General features: G+C 41.6%; 1 protein-coding gene across 3 annotated transcripts in view; it reads right to left on the bottom strand.

The window, feature by feature from the left end:
• CFAP47 (cilia and flagella associated protein 47) overlaps positions 1 to 27,192 on the bottom strand; it is a 503,999-nt gene that overhangs the window by 62,715 nt on the left and 414,092 nt on the right. For all 3 annotated transcript variants that reach the window (XM_053311021.1, XM_053311022.1, XM_053311023.1), the window contains one exon: positions 4,111 to 4,267. In XM_053311021.1, coding sequence (XP_053166996.1) covers positions 4,111 to 4,267 — 157 coding nt within the window. The remainder of the gene's footprint in view (positions 1 to 4,110; positions 4,268 to 27,192) is intronic.

Genomic DNA, 27,192 nt, shown 5'->3' with positions numbered 1-27,192 from the left:
CAGGCTTTCTCCTGATCTTTTCGTAGATCAGGCTTTCTCCTCCAAAACGGAGTATAAAGTTTCAATGAACTGCTGAGGAAATGGTGCAGTGAAAGAGGTAATGAGGGACATATTTAACAGAACCACTGGCACATGGACAAAGGCAAGAATCCTACAGAACTATGATAATTACAATTTGAACTGGATTAATTACAATTTGAACTGGACTCAAAAGTGTCCTAAGACATTCTCAGCACAAATTCTTATTAGTCAGCACTCTTTTTATTCTTCATTGCTTTTTTCCTGCAATCATTTATTATTTTATTAAATACATTTCTCTCTCACTTTTCTATAGAGAATTATATTCAAAGCTGCTAACAAGATTAAAAACAACAACACGTAAAACATCAAAATCACCAAAATCACAATTAAAAATAATTTTTAAAAATACAGATTACAAAACTCATCACAGGCTCACTAAACACTTCCAATGTAGTAAAACCCTCCTTAAATATTCATTTTAAATGCCCACCCAAATGTGAGAAAAGAGGAGGAAGACTAACAGATCTTCCTAGAAAAGGCATTCCAGAAAGTTGGCACCATTATGGAAATGTTCCTGTCTCCCATGCCTACCCACCTTATTGCCAATGGCAACAGGACACAGATCGGGGGGGCTTCAGAAGCCAATCTTAAAGCACAGGCAGGTTCCTAAGGAAGAAGACTGTTCTTAAGGTCAGGAGCTAGGCTACTATAGTCTAAAAAGGTTAACACCAGGACGTTGAATTGAGTCCAGAAGCAAATAGGTAACCATTGAAGGTGGTATAAGATTGGGCCCAAGTCAAAAACCTGGCATTGTATCTTGTACTAATTAAAGTTTCTGGGACATCTTCAAGGGCAGCCTCACATAGAGAGCATTACAGTAATCGAACCTAGATATAACTAGGAAATGAAAAAGGACAAATACGATTTTTTTAAGGCATGGTCACAATTGGCAAACCAGACAAAACTAGTTAGAAGCATTCCTGGCTGCCGCCACCCAACTATTCAAGAGCAGTGTCAGATACGGTAGCTCAATCCATACTCAATCTGTACACTTATTCCTTCAGTGAAGCACATATCCATCCAGAACCAGTGGAACCATCCAAATCAGCAGAACAACTCTTCTGTCCTGTCTGGATCAAGTCTCGGATTCTTTATGCCCATTAATCCTGTACAGACAGGAAACTCTAATTCACAGTTTCCACTGCCTGCCTGCCTGGGATCAAAAGATGGAAATGAGAGCTAGAGTCTTTAACATACTGGTAGCATTTCTGACCAAACTTTCCAGCTTTTTCATATACTTGTTAAAGATGGACCCTTCTGGCAACCCTCAAGCCAAAAGCCACAGCATGGAATGGCATTCTCCCAGCACTATCTTCTGACACTGACCCTCCAGGGATGACTGCAGCCATTGCAACACAGTGCCACTCAGCTTCATCCCAATAAGAAGAAGACTCAGAAGAATACCATGGCTGATCGTATCAAATGCCACTGAGAGGACCAGGAGAACCAACAGGGCCATACTCCTATCCATCTACCAGTGCGGGCCATTCAGCAGGATAATCAAGGTGGTTTCAGTTCCAAAACTGCATAGCAAACCAGACTAGAATACATCTAAACAGCTAGAGCTGAATCGACATGACATGCTCAAGCACCTTGTTCAAGGAATGCATGTTTGACACAGGATGTGTTATTCAAAACACCAGGGAATAAATCCCCCCCCCCAAAGGGGCGACACTAGAGCCACTTTTATGGCTGAAGGGACCACATTCTCTATACAAAAAGCACTAACTACCTCCATGTCCCACAATATCAGACTTGTTTTGGAAGTTCTAATCAGACAAGATAGGCAAAGGCCAAGCACAGAAATATAGTAGTTGATATTATTTCTCTAAATATCTTGCTTGTGTCCTCAGCCTGGAGGATATCCATGCCAACTTAATTGGAGGTATGCTGATGTCCTGCACTGATTCTATTGTAAATATGGTGTCCAAATCAGAAGTACAGAACTTACAAATGATTTTGCCTTTGTTTAGCAAACAGATCACAGCAGGCCAATGAAAGGTCCCACAATTCCCCCTGTGGGCCAGATTGTAAAAAGCCTCTCAACACTCAGGAAAGCTCTGCCGAATGACCCTGTGTGACTGCAATGGTGATGGTGAAGTAAGCTTTCTTTGCTGCCATCACCACAAAGGAGTAGGCCCTAATACGGGCTCTAGCCCATGTTCATTTGGATTTGTCTCACATTTTCCACTAGTTGTCCTGTAGTCGTCATCAAATAATTTCATTCCTACCAGCTCCTCCGGAAACCATGACGCCAACATGGCTCTTCAGTATAGAAGAGGTCATCTAGGAGCAATTGTGTCAACCTTCTAGTCAATCTCTAAATTCCAGAGATCAGCCAGGGGGTGATTGCTAACATTTGTATTGTGAATAGAGGATATAAAGAAGTTTTAAATATTGCTAAGGGATGAATTTTGGTATTATTAAGAGTGGCCAAGAACATTCACCTTCCTGCAGGACAGTGGCTTCTGTGAACTGTTGCATCACTTTACATAGGAAGCTGCCTTATACTGAGTCAGACCATTGGTCCATCTAGCTCAGTATTGTCTACACAGACTGTCAGCGGCTTCTGCAATCACAGATATTTTCTGTACTCCAAATATTTATCAACTAAAAACAAAACAAAACAAAAACAAAACCCAGCTGTAGAAAACAGTGAAATGGAGATCTATCCCCTACTATGTGGCTTTCAGCAGGGTTTCCTCTCATTGATTTCATGCGATGACTTTTCATGCTGGACCCAACGTAGCACGAAAGCCTACCTAACAGTAAAGTCTGATCTTTTCTACCATCTGAAGAGAACTTAATACATAAGGCTAATATATAATAAAAGATTTTCCTTATTATCAGATATCAATAATGCTCACAAATCTGCCATAAGCTCCTTGTCCCTACCTTCAAAACCATCCATGGTTTTGTCCCTTCTTTTCTTTCGACTCTCATATCATTTACACTTTGCTCCTCCTACTCCATCATTTTCAGCTGTTCCAAGGTCTCCTGTGACCTCCAACAATTCAGCTCTTTCCCCCTTGTTGTCCATTGTGTCTGGAACATCTTCCCAGATGCCTCCTCTCCTACTTTATTTAGATTCTTCCTTAAAACCCATTTTTTAATTTCAGATCCAAAAGGTAAGCATTTCTATACAATTTCTGAATTCTCATACCCTACTGCAACTAAGATAAAGGATGTATAACAAAACAATAGCATATTATTCCCCAGTATACCCTGATTCCACTTGCTTTTCCTTCTTTTGTTGTTCTCCTTGTGTCTGTTATTAGATTTTGAGCCCCTCAGAGCAGGGAGCTGCCATCTGTTGTAAAGTGCCATGTATACGGATAGTGCAAGAACAACAATTTTGTTTTGTTTGGTAATACCATTTTATGTTGATTTTATGTCATCATCACACAATTTAAACATTTAGTCCATGTAATATTGGCAAATTATAACTGATCTTCAGTTTGGTTTTAGATTATACCAGGCAGCATGCAGACTAGACAGTCATGACTGAACACTGCTCAAATCAATAAGGCAAGTTGGTCATGACTAATGTTCCATTAATTGTATTGGGACTTAATTGTAACTAACGTAGTTGAGATGCTGTCACTCAGATTTGTGTGATACCCTATAACTAAAAAATAAAGTAAGACTGACTGGCTGAGTTCCTAAGCAAACCTAAGAATACCTAGTAAACATGAGAGAATCGAATAGCTCCCCTTAGCCCACTTTTCTAAGGCAGAATGTTATGATAGTTGTAATGGAGCAAACTACTGTTTATATCACAACTCTACAATTTAATAATGATAAGCTTATGTACAATAATGCACAAGTTCTCTAGATCTGAAAAGAATGAAAAAGTCAAAGATTCTGTATTCACCAATCTACTAAAGGCACCATTTTAAAGTAGTCTTTAAATGCTCTATCTAAAAACCTTTCTAAAATGATAAGAAACAAGCTCAACATATACAATCATTTCAACTTCAAATAAATGGAAGTAACCAGTTTTCTCTGTTCAATGATTAAATTATTTACCTGCTTGGTAGTGGTTGTTCAATGGTATCATCAGAAGGCCAAATTTCACCACCCATTTTCTCAACTTTCAAAACCAGCACAGTTTCATACAGTTTCATGGTGTGAGGTGCAAACAGTACTGGAATATCCAGCTTGCTTTTTGCGGGCAAAGAGATTCCTGAAAAACAGCAAGTCATTTAAACACTTATTGTGAAATGATCAGCTTGACTACCAGACACTATAGGATCATGAACGTTTCTGTCACATTCATATTTATGTCAGCATCATGGAAAAATACTGCTTTGGAATATAAGGAAACTGGTTGTATTAGTTTTCTAACGAAAACCCTAGCAGCATATGTTAAGGGTGTTGAAACCAACAACGATATTTTTGTCATGACTGCAGAATGATGGGAAAGCTTTAAATCTCTCCCCCACCCCATTGATTAGTTTCCTCCTATGCAGGAGAGTTCTAAGTACCAGTTGCAGGGGAGTCACGGTGGGAGAGGGGGGTCTGCCTTCATCTCCTGCTTGTGGGCTTCCCTGAGGCATCTGGTGGACTATTGTGGGGAAGAGGATGCTGGACTAGGTAGGCCTTGGGCCTGATCCAGCAAGGCTCTTCAGATATCCTTATAACTATTTAAAAGGGAAAACACAAGCACAAACTATGTGCTTAACAGAACATGTGATCTGGCCCGGAAACAGTATAAAGAAAAATGTTTTCGAGTGTTCTTGACTTGTGATGGTTTGATCTAAGCATTTTTGCTTCTGTAGCAACTGATCAGGCTCTCCCACTCTGTACATATGCAAGACAGATGGCAATGGACATTCCAACATTAGATTACAGAAGTAAAAGTCTCTGAAAATATGTCAGTACAAGGAATAAAGAAATACTTTGCCTGACAGTGACAAATACGGGTAGTCCTTTCAGGGAAAAGTCAACAACACTTTCCTAGAAACAAAGGGTGTAAAGATACATGGAAGAGCTTATAGCTGTTTTGATTGCATCTGAATGTTCTTCTATCTCCTGGGAGACAAAGTAAATATCTGTTTGATGTTGTCCACTATTTAATCAGTTTCAGTAGGCAACCTATGGTTCTAGTGCTGTTGGAGGGATAAAACACTTCTTTCTATCCACTTTCTCCACACCATGCATGATTTTCTCCTAAGTATATAAGACTTCAGTGATAATCAAAGAGACAGATGTATCAAACAAATTGCATAGCATGCTATTTTAGGACAAAAGTTTTACAGTGAATGTTTTCCTGTGGTTTTCATGACAACCATTATGATTGCACTCAATTCAGGCTATTATGATTAGGAAAATATCAGCTATAGTCAGTGGCTTAACTACGTTTCAGAATTCTTGGGTGAACAGAGGACATCTCCCATTATGTAAAAGACTGGGTATTAAGCTATTAGTAGGGCTGCTGTGAAATTTCAGAAACAGTTGGAAATCAACAGCAGATTTGGAGATGCAACTGTTACAAAGAGAGTACTGGATCCATCTTGATCTGAAACAGGTACCAGGCTATAAATACCCTTGGCTAGATGACACAAATGACACCAAAAAGTGTATGCCAGGGGTTAGTGGACCAACCTGATGAAACCCAGAAAAACAATCTAGTAAATCCAAATCACTAACCAATACTATTGCAGATCTCCAATTCTTATTACCATTGCACAGGGAACTGCAGGCCTACACTATCAAAGCTAAATGTGAAGAACCGAACCACATATGACACTGAAGGTGGTATTAGCACTGATGGCTTTAGTTTTTCTTTAATCACTAGCAGATGGTTTGGGGACTCCCACAGATCAGAGCCATGACTGGTGGGGAGCGAGCTTTAATCCTATGCGCGCGCACACACACACACACACACACCCCTCCCTATCGTCCTGGTGCCTCTGATCCAACTGGTGTTTGACATGGTATCAATGGAAACTTCCCCCCACCCACCAGGGAAAAAATCAGCCATTTCAGGCCATCCTATGAATCAGGATTGTAGAAAAGGTAGGGTTAATGCTCCCCTGCTCCCCACCATGGTCCCAATCGGGGGAGCGAGAGGAAATCCAGCTGCTATTGAGTGACAAAAAGCTAAGCCTGTCAGGACTAATCATATGTAGTCAATGACACCCTTTTAACCGATTATCTCACAAAGCATTAATAGTAGTACACTGAAAAAGACAACCCACACAAAAACCCATCAAGAACAGGTAATGATTCTTTAATCCCAGTATTAAAATGCTAATATTTGAACTGATTTCATAGTTAATAGTTTGAAATAGTTTCCATAGCTTGGTTTTCTAAATGTACTCTAAAATGTCCATTTAGAGAATGGACATTTGAATTCAAATGAAGTTGAATTCAAATTACCTGAATTAATGTTTATCATTACATTTATGATCTTTGCTTGGAGGCTTCTGGCATTGGCATATAAGCACCTATATGCTGAATCTCTCACCTGGTGTATGCTATCTTTCTTTTGACTCTTTGACCAGCTGGCACAGCCTTCAGTCTGTTCTTTATGTGATTCTGCTCTGTCCCCTTCTGTTTTATTTGACTCCTTTGCACCCTCACACTTTAAAGGATGGCATTTGCCAAACCAGATACTGTCCAGCTCCTGTTGGCGATTCCCCAGGCATCATTTTAAAAGCTGCTCTGCAACCTTTTTGATTTTAAGCACCAGCAGTCTGATTCCATCTTGGTTCAAGTGTATCCCATCCCTTTTGTACAGGTTTTGCGTGCCCAAAATATATCCCAGAGCCGAACAAATCTAAATCCCTCCTCCTGGCACCGATGTTTCATCCACACATTGAGACCCCTCAGCTCTGCCTGCCTTGCTGAACCTGCGCGTGAAACATGTAGCATTTCTGCAAATGCTTCCTTTGGGGTCCTGGACTTCAATATGCTACCTATCAGGCTAAATTTGGTTTTCAGGACCCCCCGACTACCTCCTCCTGGTAGTGGCTGATAGAAAAATATATTTTGACAATTTTATATTAAACTGGTGCATGAGTAAAGGAACTATTGTGTCTTGTGGATTTGGTAATTGTCTGCATGATCTTGATTTCTCAGATTGGTTTAAATCTTACCCAGCAAATAACTGCTCGCACAACCGGTCTAGTTGCATGAATTATGTTGAGATCAGATTTCTGTGGCATGATACTTCCTCTTCTGTGATTAGAAAAATGTGAATTTTCTAATCATAAAGACAGAGGTAAGATATCCCCAGACATTGCTTCTGCTGATGTTATACTGCTCATGTGAGCAGACCACTCACCAGGGCTGTCCTTAACAGCCCTGCCACTCACATTAATGGTTACTTTTGCAGGCAAGCAAGCTCTAAAAGGACTTGCACTGGCTCTAATAAACACACCAACGGTGTTTAAAACCACATACAAATATGGTATCCTGTTTAAATATCTTTAGACAACTATATTAAAAGGAGCATGAAATAATAGTTGGGAAACATGTATATCTTAGATACTGTATGCACACCTTTACTTTATATTATCATAAAAATGATGCTTTAACACATTCTGGAATCATATCAAAATATTTTACAATGGAAAGTGGGATACAGAATCACTTCAATATTTTCTTCACTAATGATTTTCCGGCACCTGACTATTTTTGGAAGTATTATTCTACATAGTTTGCCAGAACAGTGCAGAGATACAGCAGCTAGGGTTAATAGTAGTCCTAATATAATAAGCTCCATTTTATTTTTAATTACAATTTCAGTTTGGAATGAAAGGTTAATGTTCTTTTGTTTCTACAGGAGCCCAATTTCCTTGCTAAGAAACCTACCTATTTCTCATAAATGGATGCAATATAACTTCATGATAACATCCAGAGCTGAGTATGGTGGAAAATTGGTAACTAAACACATGAACAACCTAACAATAGCAATACTAAATCATAGTGTAGCTGCCCACCTTGTTATTTAATAAATATTATTCTTACTGAAAATATTTATAATTGAAGTAATTATTTTATTGCTGGGTTTGCCTCTATCTGTTCGCTAACAAATCAGTTAAAAACTTCTGGTAAAGACTGATAGCAGTATAGTTCTGCAGAACTAAATAGGTATCATAAAAATCATATAACTATTAACAGTTCCATTCAATCTGTTCTTCTTAAACGTGTCTGCCAGTGACAATACAGTAGTCCCTACCCATCCTTCTAGGGAATAGATTAAATTGTAGTAATCACTATATTGCTATAAAGCACACCTTGCATGATTGCGTGGCTACACCTCCTTGCAAGGCCATTCAAGGGGGCATGGCATGGCACTCAGAAGCTCACTCCCCACCAGGGATCACAGAGGAACAAAGGCAAAGCCTTCCCTGCCTTGGCAGTCCCCAGCAGGGAGTAAGTTTCTGGGCACTGCATCAGGCACTTCCAGAGCTTAGCGACACCCCTTTGCATCGCATGCACAAGGGGCATGTCCAAGATCCAAAAGCACCCAGTGCGATGCCTGGGAACACACTTCCCACGGGGGAGCACATTAGCGGGGAGGACTTTGCCTTCATTCCTTGCAGGGAATGAGTTCCTTCCAGGCACTGCACTGGGTGCTTTCAGAGTGTGGGCACGATCACAGTGGTGGGGAGGTCTTTGCCTTCATTCCCTGAAGGAATGAAGGCAAAGCCCTCCATGCCGCTTTGATCCCAGGTGAGTTTCTAAGCTCCGTGCGACACACCCCTGCACAGCCATGCAAGGGGGCCTAGCCACACAAGCACACAAGGGCATGGCCAAGTAAAGGGCTGTAGCCGTGTAAGCACACAGGGGCATGGCCACACAAGGGGGCAAAACTGTACCAGCTCCTAGAGTATTTTTTTTAAAGAAGCAGTGGCCATAAACTAGTGACATGAATTTTAGTCTGTAAAATGTATTGTTCGTCTTCTGATCTCATCATTCTTGCAAGCTCTTCCTTGATCTCTAATGTCTTTGGCTGTCCCTCCCTTTTTGATACTTTTTGGCTGATCTGATGTCACAACGTGTAATTTGCTTGCCAGTAACAGAGTGTTAAGAACATAAGACCAGCCCTGCTGGCTCAGGCCCAAGGCCCATCTAGTCCAACATCCTGTTTCACACAGTGGCCCACCGGATGCCACTGGAGGCCTACAGGCAGGAGTTGAGGGCATGCCCTCTCTCCTGCTGTTACTCCCCTGCAACTAGAACTCAGAGGCATCCTGCCTTTGAGGCTGGAGGTGGCCTATAGCCCTCCGACTAGTAGCCATTGATAGACCTCTCCTCCATGAAGTTATCCAAACCCCTCTTAAAGCCATCCAGGTTGTTGGCTGTCACCACATCTTGTGGCAGAGAACTCTACAAGTTGATTATGCATTGTGTGAAAAAGTACTTCCGTTTGTTGGTTCTAGATTTCCTGGCTATCAATTTCATGGGATGACCCCTGGTTCTAGTGTTATGTGAAAGGGAGAAGAATTTCTCTCTATCCACTTTCTCCACACCATGCATGATTTTATAGACCTCTATCATGTCTCTCCACAGTCCTTTTTCAAAACTAAATAGCCCCAGGTGTTGTAGCCTTGCCTCATAAAGAAGGTGCTCTAGGCCCCTGATCATCTTGGTTGCCCTTTTCTGTATCTTTTCCAGTTCTACAATGTTCAGTGGAGGGTGAGAGGTTTTCCAAGTTGTAAGTTTCATAGACAACTTACATTATAATGAAGTACTTCAGTAAATGTGCCCTGAGCTTTGGAACATCTCGTTAATTCAGAGTAGTTGAATAATCTAGAGTCTTTCACTGTAAAGGGTGTGCTGCCCATATAAATGAAATTCTTTACAGTACTTGTTTGCTACATGCTTCCATAGGTTAAAAAAGGATTTCCCCCCCTAAGTTCAGATTTAGTGTATCTACCTTCACATCTAGATATATATCTTATCAAAGTTATTGTTTACAATTTTTTTTATATCAATGCCTCATGAGTCTTCATCAGTTGTTATGGAATCTGGGGATGATGCATCACATGCAGCATCTCTAAAAGTGCACCTGTAAGCTCCACCTTTGCACTCTCTGCAAACCCTGCAGTAACTGTGGAGAGGGAGCGATTTCAGACCATGTCAGTTTGGGGATGCTGCTTGTGGGCCCACTCTCAGGAATGCTGCACACAAGTACTGTGTCCCCAGATTCCATTACAACAGGGCCATGGTGTCACCTGTTTCTTTCTGTGCTAATTTAGAACTTAATTTGGCAAGGACTCTGATACCGGAACTTAATAATAAATTGCTAGCCAACCCTGCACAGAGCATCTGTGCGTTCGTGCACTGAGCCTGTGGCATCCCTCCCCCCCACAACTCTCCCGCTTGCTCTCGCCACACCCCACAACTCTTTTGCTTGCTCTCGTCACCCCCACAACTCTCGCCACCCCCCAACGCTCTCGCCCCCCGCAACTCTCTCACTCGCTCTCGCCCCCCGCAACTCTCTCGCTCGCTCTCGCCCCCCGCAACTCTCTCGCTCGCTCTCGCCCCCCGCAACTCTCTCGCTCGCTCTCTTAGTAAACACATTAATAAAAGTCAGGGTGAAGAGCCATGATTTTACTTGTTTTCTAAAAACTGTGATGGAGGCTGAAGAATGGATGCCAGCCAGGAGAGCATTTGAAAGTCTAGGAGAAGGACTGAGAAGGCCCTGTCCCATGAGCCACAGCCGAGGCTCTCTCACTGTTGGCACACGGAGCAGAGCCCCCTCCAATGATCTTGTCAAGTGGACAGAAACCCTTGGGAGAAGGCAGCCCTTCAGCTATCCAGGGCCCAAATAGTTAAGGGCTTTAAAGGGCAAAACCAGCACTTTGAATTGGACCTGGACACACACTGGTAGCCAGTGCAGTTCTTTCAGAATCAGTATAATATGAACCCAGCAAGCAACTTTGGATAAAATCCTAACATTTTGCACTAGCTGCAATATTCTTCAATGGCAGATCCATGTAGAGTGTGTTACAGTAATCCAGCCATGACATGACATGACATGAGGTCAGATCTGCCTTCTTGAAAAAGGGATGAAGCTGGTGCACTAGCCAAAACTGTGCAAAAGCACCTCTGGCCACTGCCTCCACCTGAGCATCCAAAAGCAGAGCCAGGTATAGCAGTACTCCCAAGTTGCACATTTGCTCTTTCAAGGGGAGTGCAACCAACATCCAGAATTTGGTCAAATACACTCATCCCAGTTGGCTCTGCCACTGACCTACAGCACCTCTGTCTTGTCTGGATTCAATCTCAGTTTACTAGGCCACATCCAGCTCATCGCAGCCTCCAGCCTCTGATTCAGGTCATCCACTGCCTCCCTAGGATCAGGTGATAAGGAGAGATAGAGTTGAGTGTCATCTGCATACTGCTGACAAGTCCCTGGATGACCTCTACTAGTGGTTTCTTGTAGATGTTGAACAGCATGGGGGGCAAAATTGAACCCTGCAGGAGCCCACAATCAATGGCCAAGGAGCCAAGCAGTAGTACCCCAGCACTACCCAAGGAAGGACCGAAGCCACTCCAAAGCAGTGCCTCCAATCGCCATACACAAGAGGTGGTCCAGAAGGATATTATGGTCAATGGTATCGAATGCCATTGAGAGGTCCAGCAGAACCAACAAGGATGCACTCCCCCATCAAGCTCCTGGCATAGGTTATTCACTAGGGTGACCAAGGCAGTTTCAATGCCATATCCAGGATGGAAGCCAGACTGAAAGGGATCTATATAATCCATATCATCCAAGGCCCTCTGTAGGCGAGATGCCACTACATATTCTATCATCTTGCCCCAAAAGAGGAGGTTACAAACAGGTCTGCAATTGCTCAGGTTGGGGGATCAAGAGAGGGCTTTTTAAATAGTGGTCTCACCACTGCCTGCTTGAGGCATGATGGTACCCTCTATTAATGAAACATTTATTATAGTCTCCAGCCACCTGCCACCCAGCCTGGCGGATTTTATTAGCCATGAAAGCCAAGGGTCTGGAGCGCATGATGTTTCCTGCACACTGCCCAGGCTCTTGTCCATATCCCCAGGCTGCGCCATCTGAAAAGAATCCAACACGAGTTGTTCTAGTAAGAACTAATCTGCCTACCTTTCTTTCACTATCTCTACATCAGGACTAAATTTGTTCCGAATTGGTTAGACAGTTCACAAGTTAGCCCATTTGCACCTCAAACATTCATGTGTATGCCATCTTGAATTGTGGTGGATGACATCATCACAAACTATGGATTCGAGGTGTCCCTATGTGTCCCTACAACTGTACCAAATTTGGTCCATATCAGTTCCCACTTGTACGTCAAATGTTCATTTGTCTGCCATCTTGAATCAGGGTGGATGACATCATTACAAACAATGCTGTTGAGGTGTTCTTGTGTGTCACTCACTATAACTGTGCCAAATTTGGTTCCAAATAGTTAGGCAGTCCACCTTAAGCCATCCCTATGTGTCCCTACAACTGTAGCAAATTTGGTCCAAGTCAGTTAGGTGGTTCACAAGTTAGCCCAATTGTACCTCAAATATTCATGTGCCTGCCATCTTGAATTGAGGTGGATGACATTATCACAAACCATACTGTTGAGGTGTCCCTGTGTGTCATTCACTACAACTGTTGCAAATCTGGTTTAAATTAGGCGGTCACAAGGTAGCCTTCTAGCGCCTCAAGCATTCACACATCTGCCATCTTGAATCGGGGTGGATGACATCATTACAACTACACCACTGAGGTGTCCCTGTGTGTCACTCACTACAACTGCACCAAATATATTTATTTATTTAGCAAATTTATTGACCACCTGACTTCCTTAGACTCGAGGCGGTTTACATAAATTAAAACAACAACAACAAAGACAAGAGAAGAAGGGGGGGGGGAATGAAAGGAAAGGAAAGGAAAAAAGAAAAAGAACCCCACCACACACACACATTAAAAACTAAAAGCATGGCAAAATGGATAGGTTTTCAGGAGCTTCTTAAAGGACAGAGGGAGAGGGCATTACGAATCTCAGGAGGCAAAGTGTTCCATAAGGAGGGGCTGCAACAGAGAAGGCCCTCCCATGAGCCTGGGGCCCACGTATCTCCCCTGGGCCTGGAACTCTGAGAAGGCCCTCCTGAGATGACCTCACAGGGTGGGTCGAAGTTGGACAGGAGAGGTGGTCCTGAAGGTACACAGGCATCAAACCCTGAAGGGTTTTATAGGAGATAACCAGCACCTTGAATTGGACCCAGAAGCAAACTGGCAGCCAATGCAGTGACCTCAGCAAAGATGAAACATGATCATATTTTCTGCTGCCCAAAAGCAGCTGGGCTGCAGCATTTTGGACCAGCTGAAGCTTCCGAGTCGTCTTCAAATGCAACCACAGGTAGAGTGCATTGCAACAGTCCAACCAAGAGGTGATGAGGGCATGAGTTCTGGTTGCCAGGGCCTGTCATAGGAACATAGGAAACTGCCATATACTGAGTCAGACCATTGGTCTATCTAGCTCAGTATTGTCTTCACAGACTGGCAGCGCCTTCCCCAAGGTTGCAGGCAGGAATCTCTCTCAGCCCTGTCTTGGAGAAGCCAGGGAGGGAACTTGAAACCTTCTGCTCTTCCCAGAGTGGCTTCATCCCCTGAGGGGAATATCTTACAGTGCTCACACATCAAGTCTCCCATTCAGATGCAACCAGGGCAGACCCTGCTTAGCTATGGGGAAAAGTCATGCTTGCTACCACAAGACCAGCTCTCTTCTCCAGAAGACCTTTCTCTGTCAGTAAAGGTAACACCGCAGTTGGCACACCAGATGAAGCTGGGCAAAGGCTCACCTGGCCACAGCTTCTGTTCCAGCAGGAGCAGTGAGTCCAGGATGACACCCAAATCGAGAGCCTGCTCTTTCAAAGGGAGTGCGACCCCATCAAGGGAAACACTCGAAACCAGAACATGGCCAGATTGAAAACTGAACAAGAGCAACTCTATCTTGGAGGGATTAAGCCTGAGCTTGTTTTGGCCTTTCCAAACCCTTACAGCCTCCAGACACTGGGTCAACACATTCACAGCAACCCGTTAGACAGTCCACAAGTTAGCTCACTTGCACCTAAAATGTTTACATGACTGCCATCTTGATTCATGGCAGTCATAGTTGATGGCATCATCACAAACGATGCCACTGAGGTTTCCCTATGTGTTCCTACAGCTGAAGCAAACTTGGTTCCAATTACTTAGGCGGTTCACAAGTCATATGTTTACGCATCCGCCATCTTGAATTGGGGTGGATGATATCATCACCAACTACACCATTGAGATGTCTGTCCCAGACTATGGGAAACACCTATATTGAGCAGCAGCAATATAGGAAGATGCTGAAAGGCATCACCTCATATTATGTGGGAGGTGGCAATGGTAAACCCCTCTTGTATTCTACCAAACAAAGTCACAGGGCTCTGTGGTGACCAGGAGTTGACACGACTCGACAGCACCTTTTACTTAAGTGTCCCTACAGCAGTAGCATATTATTTTGGTTCATATTGGTCTAGGCATTGCAAAGTTGATGGTGGGGGTGGGGCCCACACATGAACAGACACACTCACGGAATGCCAGGTGATCTCATAAGCCTACTGGAAAGTAGGTCAACAATAGGACCAGATGGAACCAGAAGCACATCTACCAGAACTGCCAAAATCCTGCAGTCCAAATCGACACAGATGCGACTGAATCTGCAAAGTAACATGCGACTGAATCTGCAAAGTGACATGCAAACTAGTCACAGTGGACTGTAGATGGTTCCTCCCCCATTGCACAGAGGAAAGTGTGAAGCAATAACTTCGCTACACAAGAAAGTTCCACTGGTCTACACTGAGCAGATGCAGTGGAGGTGGAGAGAAACAGTTTCTTCATAAGCGCCCGCACCACCATGGAGTAATTCAGAAAATAGGTTCATCACAACTCTTCCTCCAGCATAACTCAAGCCATCGTCCAAGTTGTTTCATTGCCCTAAGCTCCTAAGAAAACAAAGAAGCAGAATGGGATCCAACAAACCGAAGAGGGCATTTAGGAGCAACCGTGTCAATAGCCTGGGCTGTTTCCACATTCCAGTGGTATGGTTCCAATAAAATGGTAGAATGCCTTTATAAAGGTCAGTGTCAACTCCTGGCGACCACAGAGCTATGTGGTTTTCTTTGGTAGAATATAGGAGGGGTTTACCATTGCCTCTTCCCGTGCAGTATGAGATGATGCCTTTCAGAATCTTTCTAAATCGCTGCTGCCCGATATAGGTGTTTCCCATAGTCTGGGGAACATATCAGCGGGGATTCGAACCAACAACCTTCTGCTTGTTAGTCAAGCATTTCTCCACTGTGCTTATTATTTATTTGACTCATTTGTATCCTGAGCTTTCTCCAGGGATCCCAAAGAAATGTACAGATGGCTACCTGAATTTATCTTCACACTCAACCAAGAAGTGTGGATTAAAAGAGAGTGATTTGCTCCAAGCAACTGAGGGCATGAGGACACCAGGAAATTCTGCTGTTAACCACCTATCTAGAATGAGGGGAATGTAAGGAGGAGTGAACAAAGGCTAAATATCCTGAGTCATATTCTACATGCTAAGCCTGATTCATGTTTGTCAATGGAAGAAAATATCCCTGAACACTTACAGCATATTTTGAAATAGATTTTCTTACTAGTCTGTACCATAGCCTTAGTTGTAACCATGAATATCTAACAAACCACTAGAGACCAGAATTCATCTGAGTTTCTTTCTACATACTCTGAGGCCCTTTGGACATGTGCAAACAACAGCATAATGAGTACTTGAAATTTAATCACATAGAGACTATTCCATAAAACAAATTGTTCCATAGTCACTTGCCATGCTGCCATGAAAATATTCACTGCACTATTACAGAACTGAAGAGTTTTGTTCACAGGTAAAAAGATCTGCACTGAACAAAGGTGAAAAGATTCAGAAGCAGATGGAAGCTGGTTTGCACAAATAACTTACAAGGGGTCATAGAGCAAACCTGAACATATCCAGTTTCCAGACTATGAATGGATTTGAGAAGCTTCATCCAGGCTGCTTCAAAAGGCAGCCTGAAGGAACTGGTGCAGCAGGTGTCCTACCCTTCTCTCGTAAACCTTGTCCAACATGCGCTGTGTTGGGAGCATAAGGAGGAGGAAGCTGTTTAAGCACTCCAAGTATGCGACTGATTCACTCATATTCTGACCTGCAGTGACCTCACATGTGATCTACCAAGTGGGACTGTGAAATGACTCAAAGAAAACACAATAAAGTTTTTTATCTACTTCATAACATCACTGTCATAACCCAAGAAAGAATATTTACCAGAGATAGCATTTTTACAAGCTCTGTTTGCCATTTCATGAGGCTTATGTTTCATAAAAATGTGTACACTTCCAACAGAAGTATTGTAGGCTTCAATTCAATAAAAGCTTGAATGTAAAAGCTGTCCTTGTGGTATTAAAGAAATACTAGTTAAACATTTGCTATTTAGGATTAGAACAAATGGATTGAAAACTAATTTTAATAATGAAATGTAGTTCTAATGCAATTTATTCTGTTTTGAAATGAAGCCTGTTTAAAAGATCAGCCCCAAATAGCTGTTGCTAGAATTAAGACAGTTGCATATTGCAGCAAATATTAATTTTGTTTATCATAAAAAAGCACTTACAACTAATGCTATCATATAGAAGATTAATGCCATGATTCTAAGCACATTTATGAAGAAGTACGTTAAATCAAATATACTGAGTTTCAGTTAATTGTGTTTAGGGCAAAGGTATAAAAATAATTTTAAAGAACATATTGCCAAACAGGAGAGCTCCAGGTATAAACTTTAAAAAAATTATATTTTTAGTAGCTTAACACTGAGACAAATTGTTAGCCATACGCAAGAAAAGCAAGATTTGTGCCAGAGAGATATTTAAACTGCCTACCTTTCTACTTACATCTGGGTCTTCATACCGCTAGACTTTATTTCATATATTTATAACTCCAATTTATCAATTATGTCTATTACATGGATAAAATGTTTAACAACCTTATGGATCCTAGTGGACTAATATTTTGTCTATATGCATGCTTTAGAGTCAAATGCTTTGCTGGATTTACATAATTCATTCAAATTTCAATATATGATTTTTTATAGTATATGTGACATTCTGATAAAGCATTGAATAGTAAATAGCAAGCAAGGAAGCAAAATCTGGGGTGACAGAACAAATTAGGTATTACAATAAAGATGTGGCTGCCATTTTCACTGGCAATCACATCTAGTCCCCCCTCTCCCCCATTGTAACATCTAGTCACCTTACTCACATCCTCGCTTCACAATATTCTGCATTTCCCCACCATATCACTGACTGGCAGGAGGTGGGGAAAGGCAGAGCATCTGTATCTTCAAGACACAGATAAACTGTACTAGATGCTAACAAGTGGGGGGACATCTGTCTGTTGTTTTGGACACAGCTATTGGTCCACAGCGACCTGCTGGAAAGACTGAGAACTCTCCAAGGTTGAGAGATGTTTCTCCTAATTATAAAAATCTCAAGGTAGCCCAAAGCTTCTTTAGGCTTCCAACAAATACTGCCTACAGGGGTTTTGAACATTCATCAGCAACAAGGGTTAAAAGCTTGCAAGATATGAAATATTTTTGAGAAAAATGAATGTTGCATTATATTCCAAAGTTCATATTATTTTAAGTACACTTCATCATTTACTTCTACCATCTTATGCATCTCTGAGATACTTATATAATGCAAAATATTCTATAGTTCTTGTTTACACTCTCAAAGAAATCTTGTAATGAAGGTAATATATATATTTATAATTTATGTGAAATTGATGAACAGAACTCCACAAAGTCTGTTCAAACGTTATCCAACATTTATTGGTTCAATACAAACTCAATATAGATAGTTATCCACTGATCTTCTGTGACTCCTGATTTTATACTCTGACCTTGCAGAACTCTAGTCAAAGAACCAGCAATTGGAAGCAGTTTAGGGAGAACATTTAATACTACAAAGCTATCTTTCACAAGAAGAATCACTTAGCGGAATTCATGTACAAACAAGTTTTTCTAGTAAGAACTAATCAGCCTACTTTCCTTTCACTGTCTCTACATCTGGACTAAATTTGGTGCAAATCAAGGTCCACAAGTTAGATCTCTTGCGCCTCAAATGTTCATATGTCCACCATCTTAGATCGCGGTGGATGTCATCATTACAAACTGCACCATTGAGGTATCCCTGTGTGTCATTCACTACAACTGTTCCAAATTTGATTCAAATCAGTTAGACAGTCCTCAAGTTAGTGCACTTGTGCCTCAAAAGTTTATGCATCCGCCATATTGGATTGGAGTGGGTGACATCATCACAAACTATACCATTGGGGCATTCCTATGTGTCCATTCAGCTGTAGCAAATATGGTTCAAATCGGTTAGACTGTCCACAAGTTAGTGCACTTGCGCCTCCAAAGTTTACGTGTCCATTATCTTGAATTCAGGTGGTTGACATTGTCACAATCTTCGCTGTTGAGTGCCCCTATGCGTTCCTACAGCTGCAGCAAATTTGGTTCAAATTGGTAAAATGGGTGACAAGTTAGCCCACTTGCACCTCAACAGTTTATGTGTCCGCCATCTTCAATTGGTGTGGATGACATCATCACAAGCTATGCCACTGAGGTGTCCATGTGTGTCAATCACTGCAACTGTGCCCAATTTGGTTCAAATAGCTTAGGCACTCCAGAAATTAGCCCTTGTGCCTCAGATGTTCATGTGGCTGCCATCTTGAATCAGAGTGAATGACATTATCACACACCATGCCATTAGGGCATCCCTCTGTATCTCTACATCTGTAGCAAATTTCATTCAAATCAGTTAGGCGGTTCACAAGTTAGCCCACTTGTGCCTCAAAAGTTTACATGTCCGCCATGGCATCATCACAAACTAGACCATTGAGGTGTCCCTATGTGTCCCTACAACTGTACCTGATTTGGTTCATATTGGCCTAGGCGTTGCGAAGTTGATGGGGGGGACACATGGACACACATACAGAATGCTGGGTGATCTCATAAATTCAAATCGTAAGTGGTAAACTCCTCCTGTATTCTACCAAAGAGAACCACAGGGCTCTGTGGACACCAGGAGTCGAATCGGCTTGACCGCACTTTACCTTTATGCCACGCAATACTAGTTACTGGAGGACAACAGAGGGCATGGCTGTTGCCTTCGTACTCTGCTTATGGGCTTCCTAGAAGCATCTGGCGGACGACTATGGGAAATGCTGAACTGGATGGATTTTTGGTCTGATACAGGAAGGCTTTTATTAAGTTCTTAGTGAAGAGATCTGAAGATATTAAGACACTTGAGAAATATTATCTGAATATTGGTTACAGGAAGTTAATATAAATTATAACAAAACTTGAGTTAGTAAACCCAAGGAAAACAAATCCTTGAGACAGGGTAGCTTCCCTAAGGCACTACCTAAAAAGTTAATTTTTAGAATTTTACATATCCCTTTGGACTAGTTCACTTTGGGACATTTCACTGAGCTCTTCCTTGATTGTCAGAATGTTTCATGTGTGTAACAGGTTCACCCATGCTCTTAGCTTATGGCAAACAATAACTGAGCTACACTGCACTAAACTAGAGTCGGGTGGGAGCTTTTGAACACTTCCTCTGGCCCCTTCTTCCCATCAACCACACTGGGTAGAGTGAGTGGGTGGAGATGTGACTTGGTGGGCAATAGGCTTTCTATCTCCCACCAAGTTGACAATCAGAGGAGACAAGGGCATGTGAGTCTCTCCTTTCAAAAACAATGTCCCATTTCCCCTCTACTACACAGTGTCAGTACTTCAATGGACAGAGCAAGTGGGGCTGCCAGTGCCACGAAGCACAAAGCCTGTTGTCAGCCTCAGTCTGTAATGGGCAGAACAAAGCAGACTGTGGTGCACAAGGCCACAAATCAATCAACCTACTGTCTCTCAGCCTATAGGAGCAATGTTGGCTTGCATCTACAATAAGCAGAGCAGGAGATGGATAATATGGGCATCAGATTAGCAAGTAATATGTCAGTGATTTAACAACATGGAAGCAGCTCCACTAGTTAAATATAAAAAAGTAAAGCATCGCAAAGAACAAAAACCAGACAACTCAAAGACTAGGCTTCCAACTAACCCAAGTACAATTAAATAAATTGATTCTACAATTACCGTGCAGATCTGTTAATGTCATTTATGAAAGCAAAAAGAAGCAACTGCTATACAGCATTATGTTTTAATATGGATCATAATTTTGTATTCATTTTGATAGGCTATTACTCTTGCCTTTTTCCTATGATATAAATTTAAAACATATTAGAATGTGGGGCTTATAAAACTATTAGAAAAGATTTAACCCATAACACTGAATTGTTATGGAAGAAGAGTATTCAGAATTAAGATTCTTGGAGCAACATCCAACTCTTGTTGGAGCCCCTGGTGGCGCAGTGGTAAAACTGCCGCCCTGTAACCAGAAGGTTACAAGTTCGATCCTGACCAGGGGCTCAAGGTTGACTCAGCCTTCCATCCTTCCGAGGTCGGTAAAATGAGTACCCAGAATGTTGGGGGCAATATGCTAAATCATTGTAAACCGCTTAGAGAGCTCCGGCTATAGAGTGGTATATATATGTAAGTGCTATTGCTATTGCTATTGCTATTGTCTACATCAGACTCATAAGTGTCAGCCAAGGATCTGCTCTGCTCTACCACATTACGCAAAATATTTCAGTTAAATCCTACCCACTTCTGCCTGTCTGTCCTGGATTTTCTTTGTCCTGCTCTGACCAAAATTCACCTCCGAGGCCCTGCATACAATTAGTTCATTGTAGCAAGTTGCTGATACAATAGAGTCCTATACACAGTCTGCAGTGTCAAGGCAAAGCATGTCTGCAAGTGTGGACGAGAACCTCATCCACCATGCACAGCAATGGGAGAAGTAGTTTGGACTAAGAAGCAATGATTTGTGCTATGGACATATGCTGAACCATTCGGCAAACTATTCAACAAATCCAAATTAAATGCTAAAGTCGAATTATATTGACTTCATCAAAAAATATGAAATATGGTTATATGAATCAACTCTCAAGCTCCTCGGATTTCACTGAGGGTCATAAACAAGTCATAAACGTTTGAAGATTCAGTAATAATAAGCCATATATGTCATTTTAGTTGTGTGACCCATGAATCTAAATCTGTGATTTTTTTTTAACAACAGGAGTTTTCAAACTTTGGTGTCCAGATGTTGTTGGACTACAACTCCCAGTTAACCCCTGCTAACTGGGCAAAGAAGCACCTTTTACCATGGTGATTCTCTTTATTTAGCAGGGGGAGAGTAACTGGCCCTATCCACCCCCAGCACAGTACTTCCAGTGACTGTTGCTGGTGTGTGTCTTATGTTTCTTTTTAGAATATGAGCCCTTTGGGGACAGGGAGGCATCTTATTTGTTTGTTATTTCTCTTTGTAAACTGCCCTGAGCCATTTTTGGAAGGGTGGTATAGAAATATTATTATTATTATTATTATTATTATTATTATTATTAATTAATAATAATTACCTCTGGCATAGCTCTCACCTTCCTCAGAGCACGCAAGCCCCACAACCACGCCAAGGTAGTGCCTCGCTGGGCACAAATATAATAATAATAATAATAATAATAATTATTATTATTATTATTATTATTATTATTATTATTATTAGTGCCCAGCGAGGCACTACCTTGGCATGGTTGTGGGGCTTGCATGCTCTGAGGAAGGTGAGAGCTATGCCAGAGGTCCAACCATACTGGACAGGTCTCACTAGAGGAGCCAGACAAAGAGTGCCTCTCCCATCAACAATATGGTGAGACGTAACTTTAATAAATCTATACTGGATCGGTCGTCACCTGGGTCAACAAGGACCGCACCAGGTGCTGGAGTCCCTGGACATCTGGTGGCAAGTTGGCAACAGGACTCAGGATCTTCAGTTGAGCAATCAGGATTGAAGACAGCAAAGTTACTAGAAGGAACGTTGCTTAACCAAAACAAAAAACAAAAACGAAAAATGCCAACAAGGAAATAATGATCTGCTATTACAAGTCTTGTCCAACTAGAAGAGGTTATTTAAAAAGAATGTACCAAATTTGGAAAGAGAAGCATCCAGATACAGAAATAACAGAACAAAGGCTAGCAGACAAGAGAAGATTCATAATAAGAAATAAAGTATTCACAGGAGTTGAGCTGGAAGAACTGCAAAGAGCAACACAGGCTAAAGATATGGAAGAAGAATTACCACCAACTGAAGCAGTTGCTCAGGAGTAGGTGGTGTTGGAAATAGAGGATGCCACTGTTGCTGAACTGTTTAAAAATCAAAACCAGGCAACCTCCACTTTGCCTTCACCTCAAAAACCCAAATGCCGTTTAACAGAAAAGCAACAAGAACTAAAGCAAAAAATAACTGAGCACATGAACCAAGCAACCACCAGGGTTTGACTTCCAGCTCTAAAAACAGTTGCCAAAAAACAACTTGTCAGGTATTAAAAGATGTCAATGCTGCACTTGCAGAAATAACAACCAATAATTTGCAAGAAACAAACCAACTAATGTACAGTACAGCAACAATAACAACACAAGAGCTCGGATATAAGATCAGTGGACCTGTCAAAAAAGAAAGCAGTACATCACCTAAATGGAAGATTAGATTAGAAAATAAAATCTCCAGGCTTAGATCAGATGCTAGTAAATTGAAAGATATGAAAGACAAGAAGCTGAAGAATGAAAACACCAAACAGTATCTGATCCAAAAATACCACCTAGATTCAAGGAAAATTAGAGAAGTCCTGGAAATAATAAAGCAGCAAATAACAGCGGTGTCAAAGAAGATTAGCAGATACGAAGCCAGAATTACACAACACAGGCAGAATCTCCAATTCCAGTCGAATCAGAGACGTTTCTACCAAAGCATAGAAGGAGAAACTGCAAGAAACCTAGAAACACCAAATAAAGAAGAAACAGTGCAGTTCTGGGGGAAATTATGGGACAATCCAATAGATTATAATAAAAAAGCAGGCTGGATGAAAGAGGTCAAAAATGTAACCAACAAATGCAAGATCTAATAATAAAACCAGAATTAATAAGTGAAAGAGCAAAGAAAATTAAAAATTGGACTGCACCTTCGTTATTTGCTGCTTTATTATTTCCAGGACTTCTCTAATTTTCCTTGAATCTAGGTGGTATTTCTGGATCAGATACTGTTTGGTGTTTTCATTCTTCAGCTTCTTGTCTTTCATATCTTTCAATTTACTAGCATCTGATCTAAGCCTGGAGATTTTATTATTATTATTATTATCTTGTTTACACAGTCAGACAGGTGTTATTGACTGGTTTGTTTTATCCAGACATCGAATCCTTCCCAAGGACCTGGGATGGCTGAATTTTATTGTCAATTGTTATAGATATCGTCATAGAATATAGGCTGTTCCCAGTAAAGCTGCTTTTTGTAATTGGCTGATGGTGATTTCTGTGGCCCCTATGGTGTTGAGGTGCTCTTCAAGGTCTTTTGGAACTGCACCCAGTGCGCCAGTTACCACTGGGATTATTTTGGTTTTTTTCTGCCACAGCCTTTCAATTTCAATTGGTAGATCTTTGTATTTGGTGATTTTTTTCTATTTCTTTTTCTTCTATTCTGCTATCCCAGCATATTGCTATGTCGATTATTTTGACTTGTTTTTATTTCTTCTCGTCTACAGTTATATCTGGTGTATTGTGTGGCAGATGTTTGTCTTTTTGTAGTCGGAAGTCCCATAATATTTTTACATCTTCATTTTCTACCACTTTTTCAATTTTATGGTCCCACCAATCTTTGGCTACAGGTAGCTTGTATTTTTTGCAGATGTTCCAGTGCATCATCCCTGCTACTTTGTCATGCCTTTGTTTGTAGTCAGTCTGTGCAGTCTTTTTACAACAGCTGATTAGGTGGTCCATGGTTTCGTCTGCTTCTTTACAAAGGTGGCACTTGCTGTTTGTGGTTGATTTTTCTTATTATTATTATTATTATCATCATCATCATCATCATCATCCCCAGCCATAGTGGGCCAAGCCCAGCGTGGCTGGGGAGTGATTGGAGTTGTAGTCCAACACATCTGGAGATCAAAGTTTGGGGACTCAACTTTGAGAATCCCTGTTATACAGCATATAAATGGAGGAACAAGGATCTTTTCTATAGAACATTTAAAAAGTCATGCTTGTCATACCATGATTCAGAATCAAAATTCATAATGGGCCAAGTTTGGGTTATACTTTTAGTAGGGTGTGCATTTGGTTTATGTGAAATTGCTGTACAGCATAAAAGTTGTCATACTCAACTTCCTTCCAAAGGGTTTAAAAAGATATACATTGCTTAAAAAAACCAAACCCAGATAATACTGAATCCAGAGCAAATCAAAGTGTTAATCTATTTTTTGTATTTTAAAAGTACATAACATATTTTAATAAACATATTTTCAATACAGAATCATATATTCCTTGTTTCAGTCACCAAGGATAGAAACACAAAAAAATACTTTCAAAAACTGAACTTATGCCTAACTGCAAACTGAAGTCTATCAGTGATAAGAATACCACTTGTAAATTAACTCAGACCTGTTCAACAGCACAAAGTTTAGCTAATCCAAACATCACTATTCAAAGTAGTATATTGGATAATCTAAACTCCCTTTTATAAGAGCAAGGGATAGGCTTGCAAAAATGATGTACATGATTTATTATTTCTACCATAATGATGTTTAGAACAGTTTGTTAAGCTTAGCAAATATATGATAGAATATCAAAAAGAAGAGAATTACACTAGTGGAATAGAGTAGATGTATTCATTTTAATTAAATTAATCTTTCGCTACAGTGAACAATTTAAATGACTCCATTTGTCAAGAACTTGAGTTATGATATTACTAGATTATAAAGAAGAGTTATGGAGAAGATAAACAACAAAATCAAAGTAAGAAGCCCACAGTGGGCTTTTTCCAAGTCCTTCTACAACAGGACTACTCAACTGCAGTTCTCCAGCTGTTTTTTGGACTATAGCTACCAGCATACACAACCACAGTGGCAAACAATCAGAGATGATGGGAGTTATAGGCCAATATCTGCAAGAAGGCCAAAGCTGAATAGCCCTGCTCTACAAGCTGGAGGCCTAGGGGTAGCTGGCAGTCAGTGCCGGCAACCTCTACCATCAGCCTTTGCCCCTTCAGTATGAAAGTTATGAGCAGGCGTGAAGTGCAGTTTCCCCCTGAGCTCCCCCTCCTCCAAATAGAGGGGAAGCAGAAGTACCATAGGGACTTAAGGCATCAGGATTTGGCAGTATATATATATGGCAGAGCTTGCTAACTACTAATGATTTACCTGGAAGCTTTTGTTAGGGTTGGTCGAGTAGATGGTAAACTGCCTACCCACTCACTCACTCTCTTGCAGCAAAATTCAAATGCTCCATCCTCCATCAAGTTCACATGTGCACTAGCCCCAGATGTCAGGATATTCCCAAATATACTAACTGCCAGGCTTTTGGGATGAAGGACTGGGAGTGGATTGTTAATCCTCAATTCACTCCCCCACACAAAATGCAAAGCAAGGGAGACCCATTCTGTTATACAGATGTCACCGAACCCACCTGACACACGCAGCTGTCAAAACCAAACTTGACTGACTGCATGGATGGCCGAGCTCACTATTAATTATGTAATGCTTAAGCTTCACTTAGCAAAAGATCCAAGTACCTGCTAATCATATCTCACAGGAGATTCTAGCACAGAAGCATTGAGTGGGAGAGCTGGTCTTGTGGTAGCAAGCTTAACTTGTTCCCTTTGTAAGCAGGGTCGACCCTGGTTTGCATTTAAATCGGAGATCACATGTGTGAGCTCTGTAAGATATTCCCCTCAGGGGATGGAGCCGCTCTGGGAAGAGCACCTGCATGATTGCATGTAGAAGGTACCAAGTTCCCTCCCTGGCATCTCCAAGATAGGGGTGTGCACAAAACCGTCTGGCCCGGTTAGGTTCAAGGCTGGACTGGCTGTAGGCCGCAGGGGGGTCCGCGAGGGTTCCCCCTCCCCCCACCGACCTTCCTCATCACTGCCGCAGCTGGGTAAGTGTGAGACTCTTGGCCTCGCAGATGGCATTTGCGTATGCGCGGTGATGGCCAAAATGGCCGCCACTTGTCATTACAGAGGCCCAAAAGGGCCCAAAAGGATACACTTACCCAGCCGCAGTGGTGATGAGGAAGGCCAGTGGGGGGAGGGGGAACCCTCGCGGATTCCCCTGCGGCCTACAGAAAGCCCCCCGAAGGGGCTAAAGGAATTTTTAGACATGTGTTTTTAAAAAAAATTTTTTTAATTCACGGACGGACCGGAGTGGGGGAGGTTTGGTTCGATCTCAAACCCCCGAACCTCTGGACCGGACCGTTGGACCGTTTGCACATCCCTACTCCAAGATAGATCTGAAAGAGATTTCTGCCTGCAACCTTGGAGAAGCCATTGCCAGTGTGGGTAAACCATACTGAACTAGGTGGACCAATGGTCTGATTTGGTATATGGCAGCTACCTATGTCCCTATAGTAGTTTGATACTGAGGCATTAATGTTTCACCAAAAAAGTTTAACACACCCAAACCTGATAAGGTGTTTCCATTATACTTGCATCTCTACAAAAGAAGGGGGCAGAATCCAACAGGTGGAATTATAAACATTACTGCTGCACAATGAGGTATTCAACTGATGCTTTTCTACTGAACCATCAATAATGAACCATTACTGAACCTACAACCTGCATCCTCCTCTAATTCTTCAACACACATGTTAACGGAACTGCCCCAGGGGGGTTGGTGAGCACCCCAAAATTATGTTTGGGCTTCGTGTGGGGAAATTAGCTCAGAGTGGAGCAGTTCCGTACCAGAATAAATTCTAATGCAAAGCATTGGTTACAGGAAAATGACTAAGAGAAAGATGTTCAAAAACAGAGCATGTTTTATTTGAGGGTAAGGGGTACAATGGAATAAGAAAATCACTTAAAGCAATGTTATTACTAAAATACATTACAAGATTAACTATACAACTGCTAAGAGG

Source organism: Hemicordylus capensis, chromosome 3 (genome assembly GCF_027244095.1).
Source record: "Hemicordylus capensis ecotype Gifberg chromosome 3, rHemCap1.1.pri, whole genome shotgun sequence".
Taxonomy (NCBI): domain Eukaryota; kingdom Metazoa; phylum Chordata; class Lepidosauria; order Squamata; family Cordylidae; genus Hemicordylus; species Hemicordylus capensis.
This window is presented reverse-complemented; position numbering and strand designations above follow the sequence as displayed.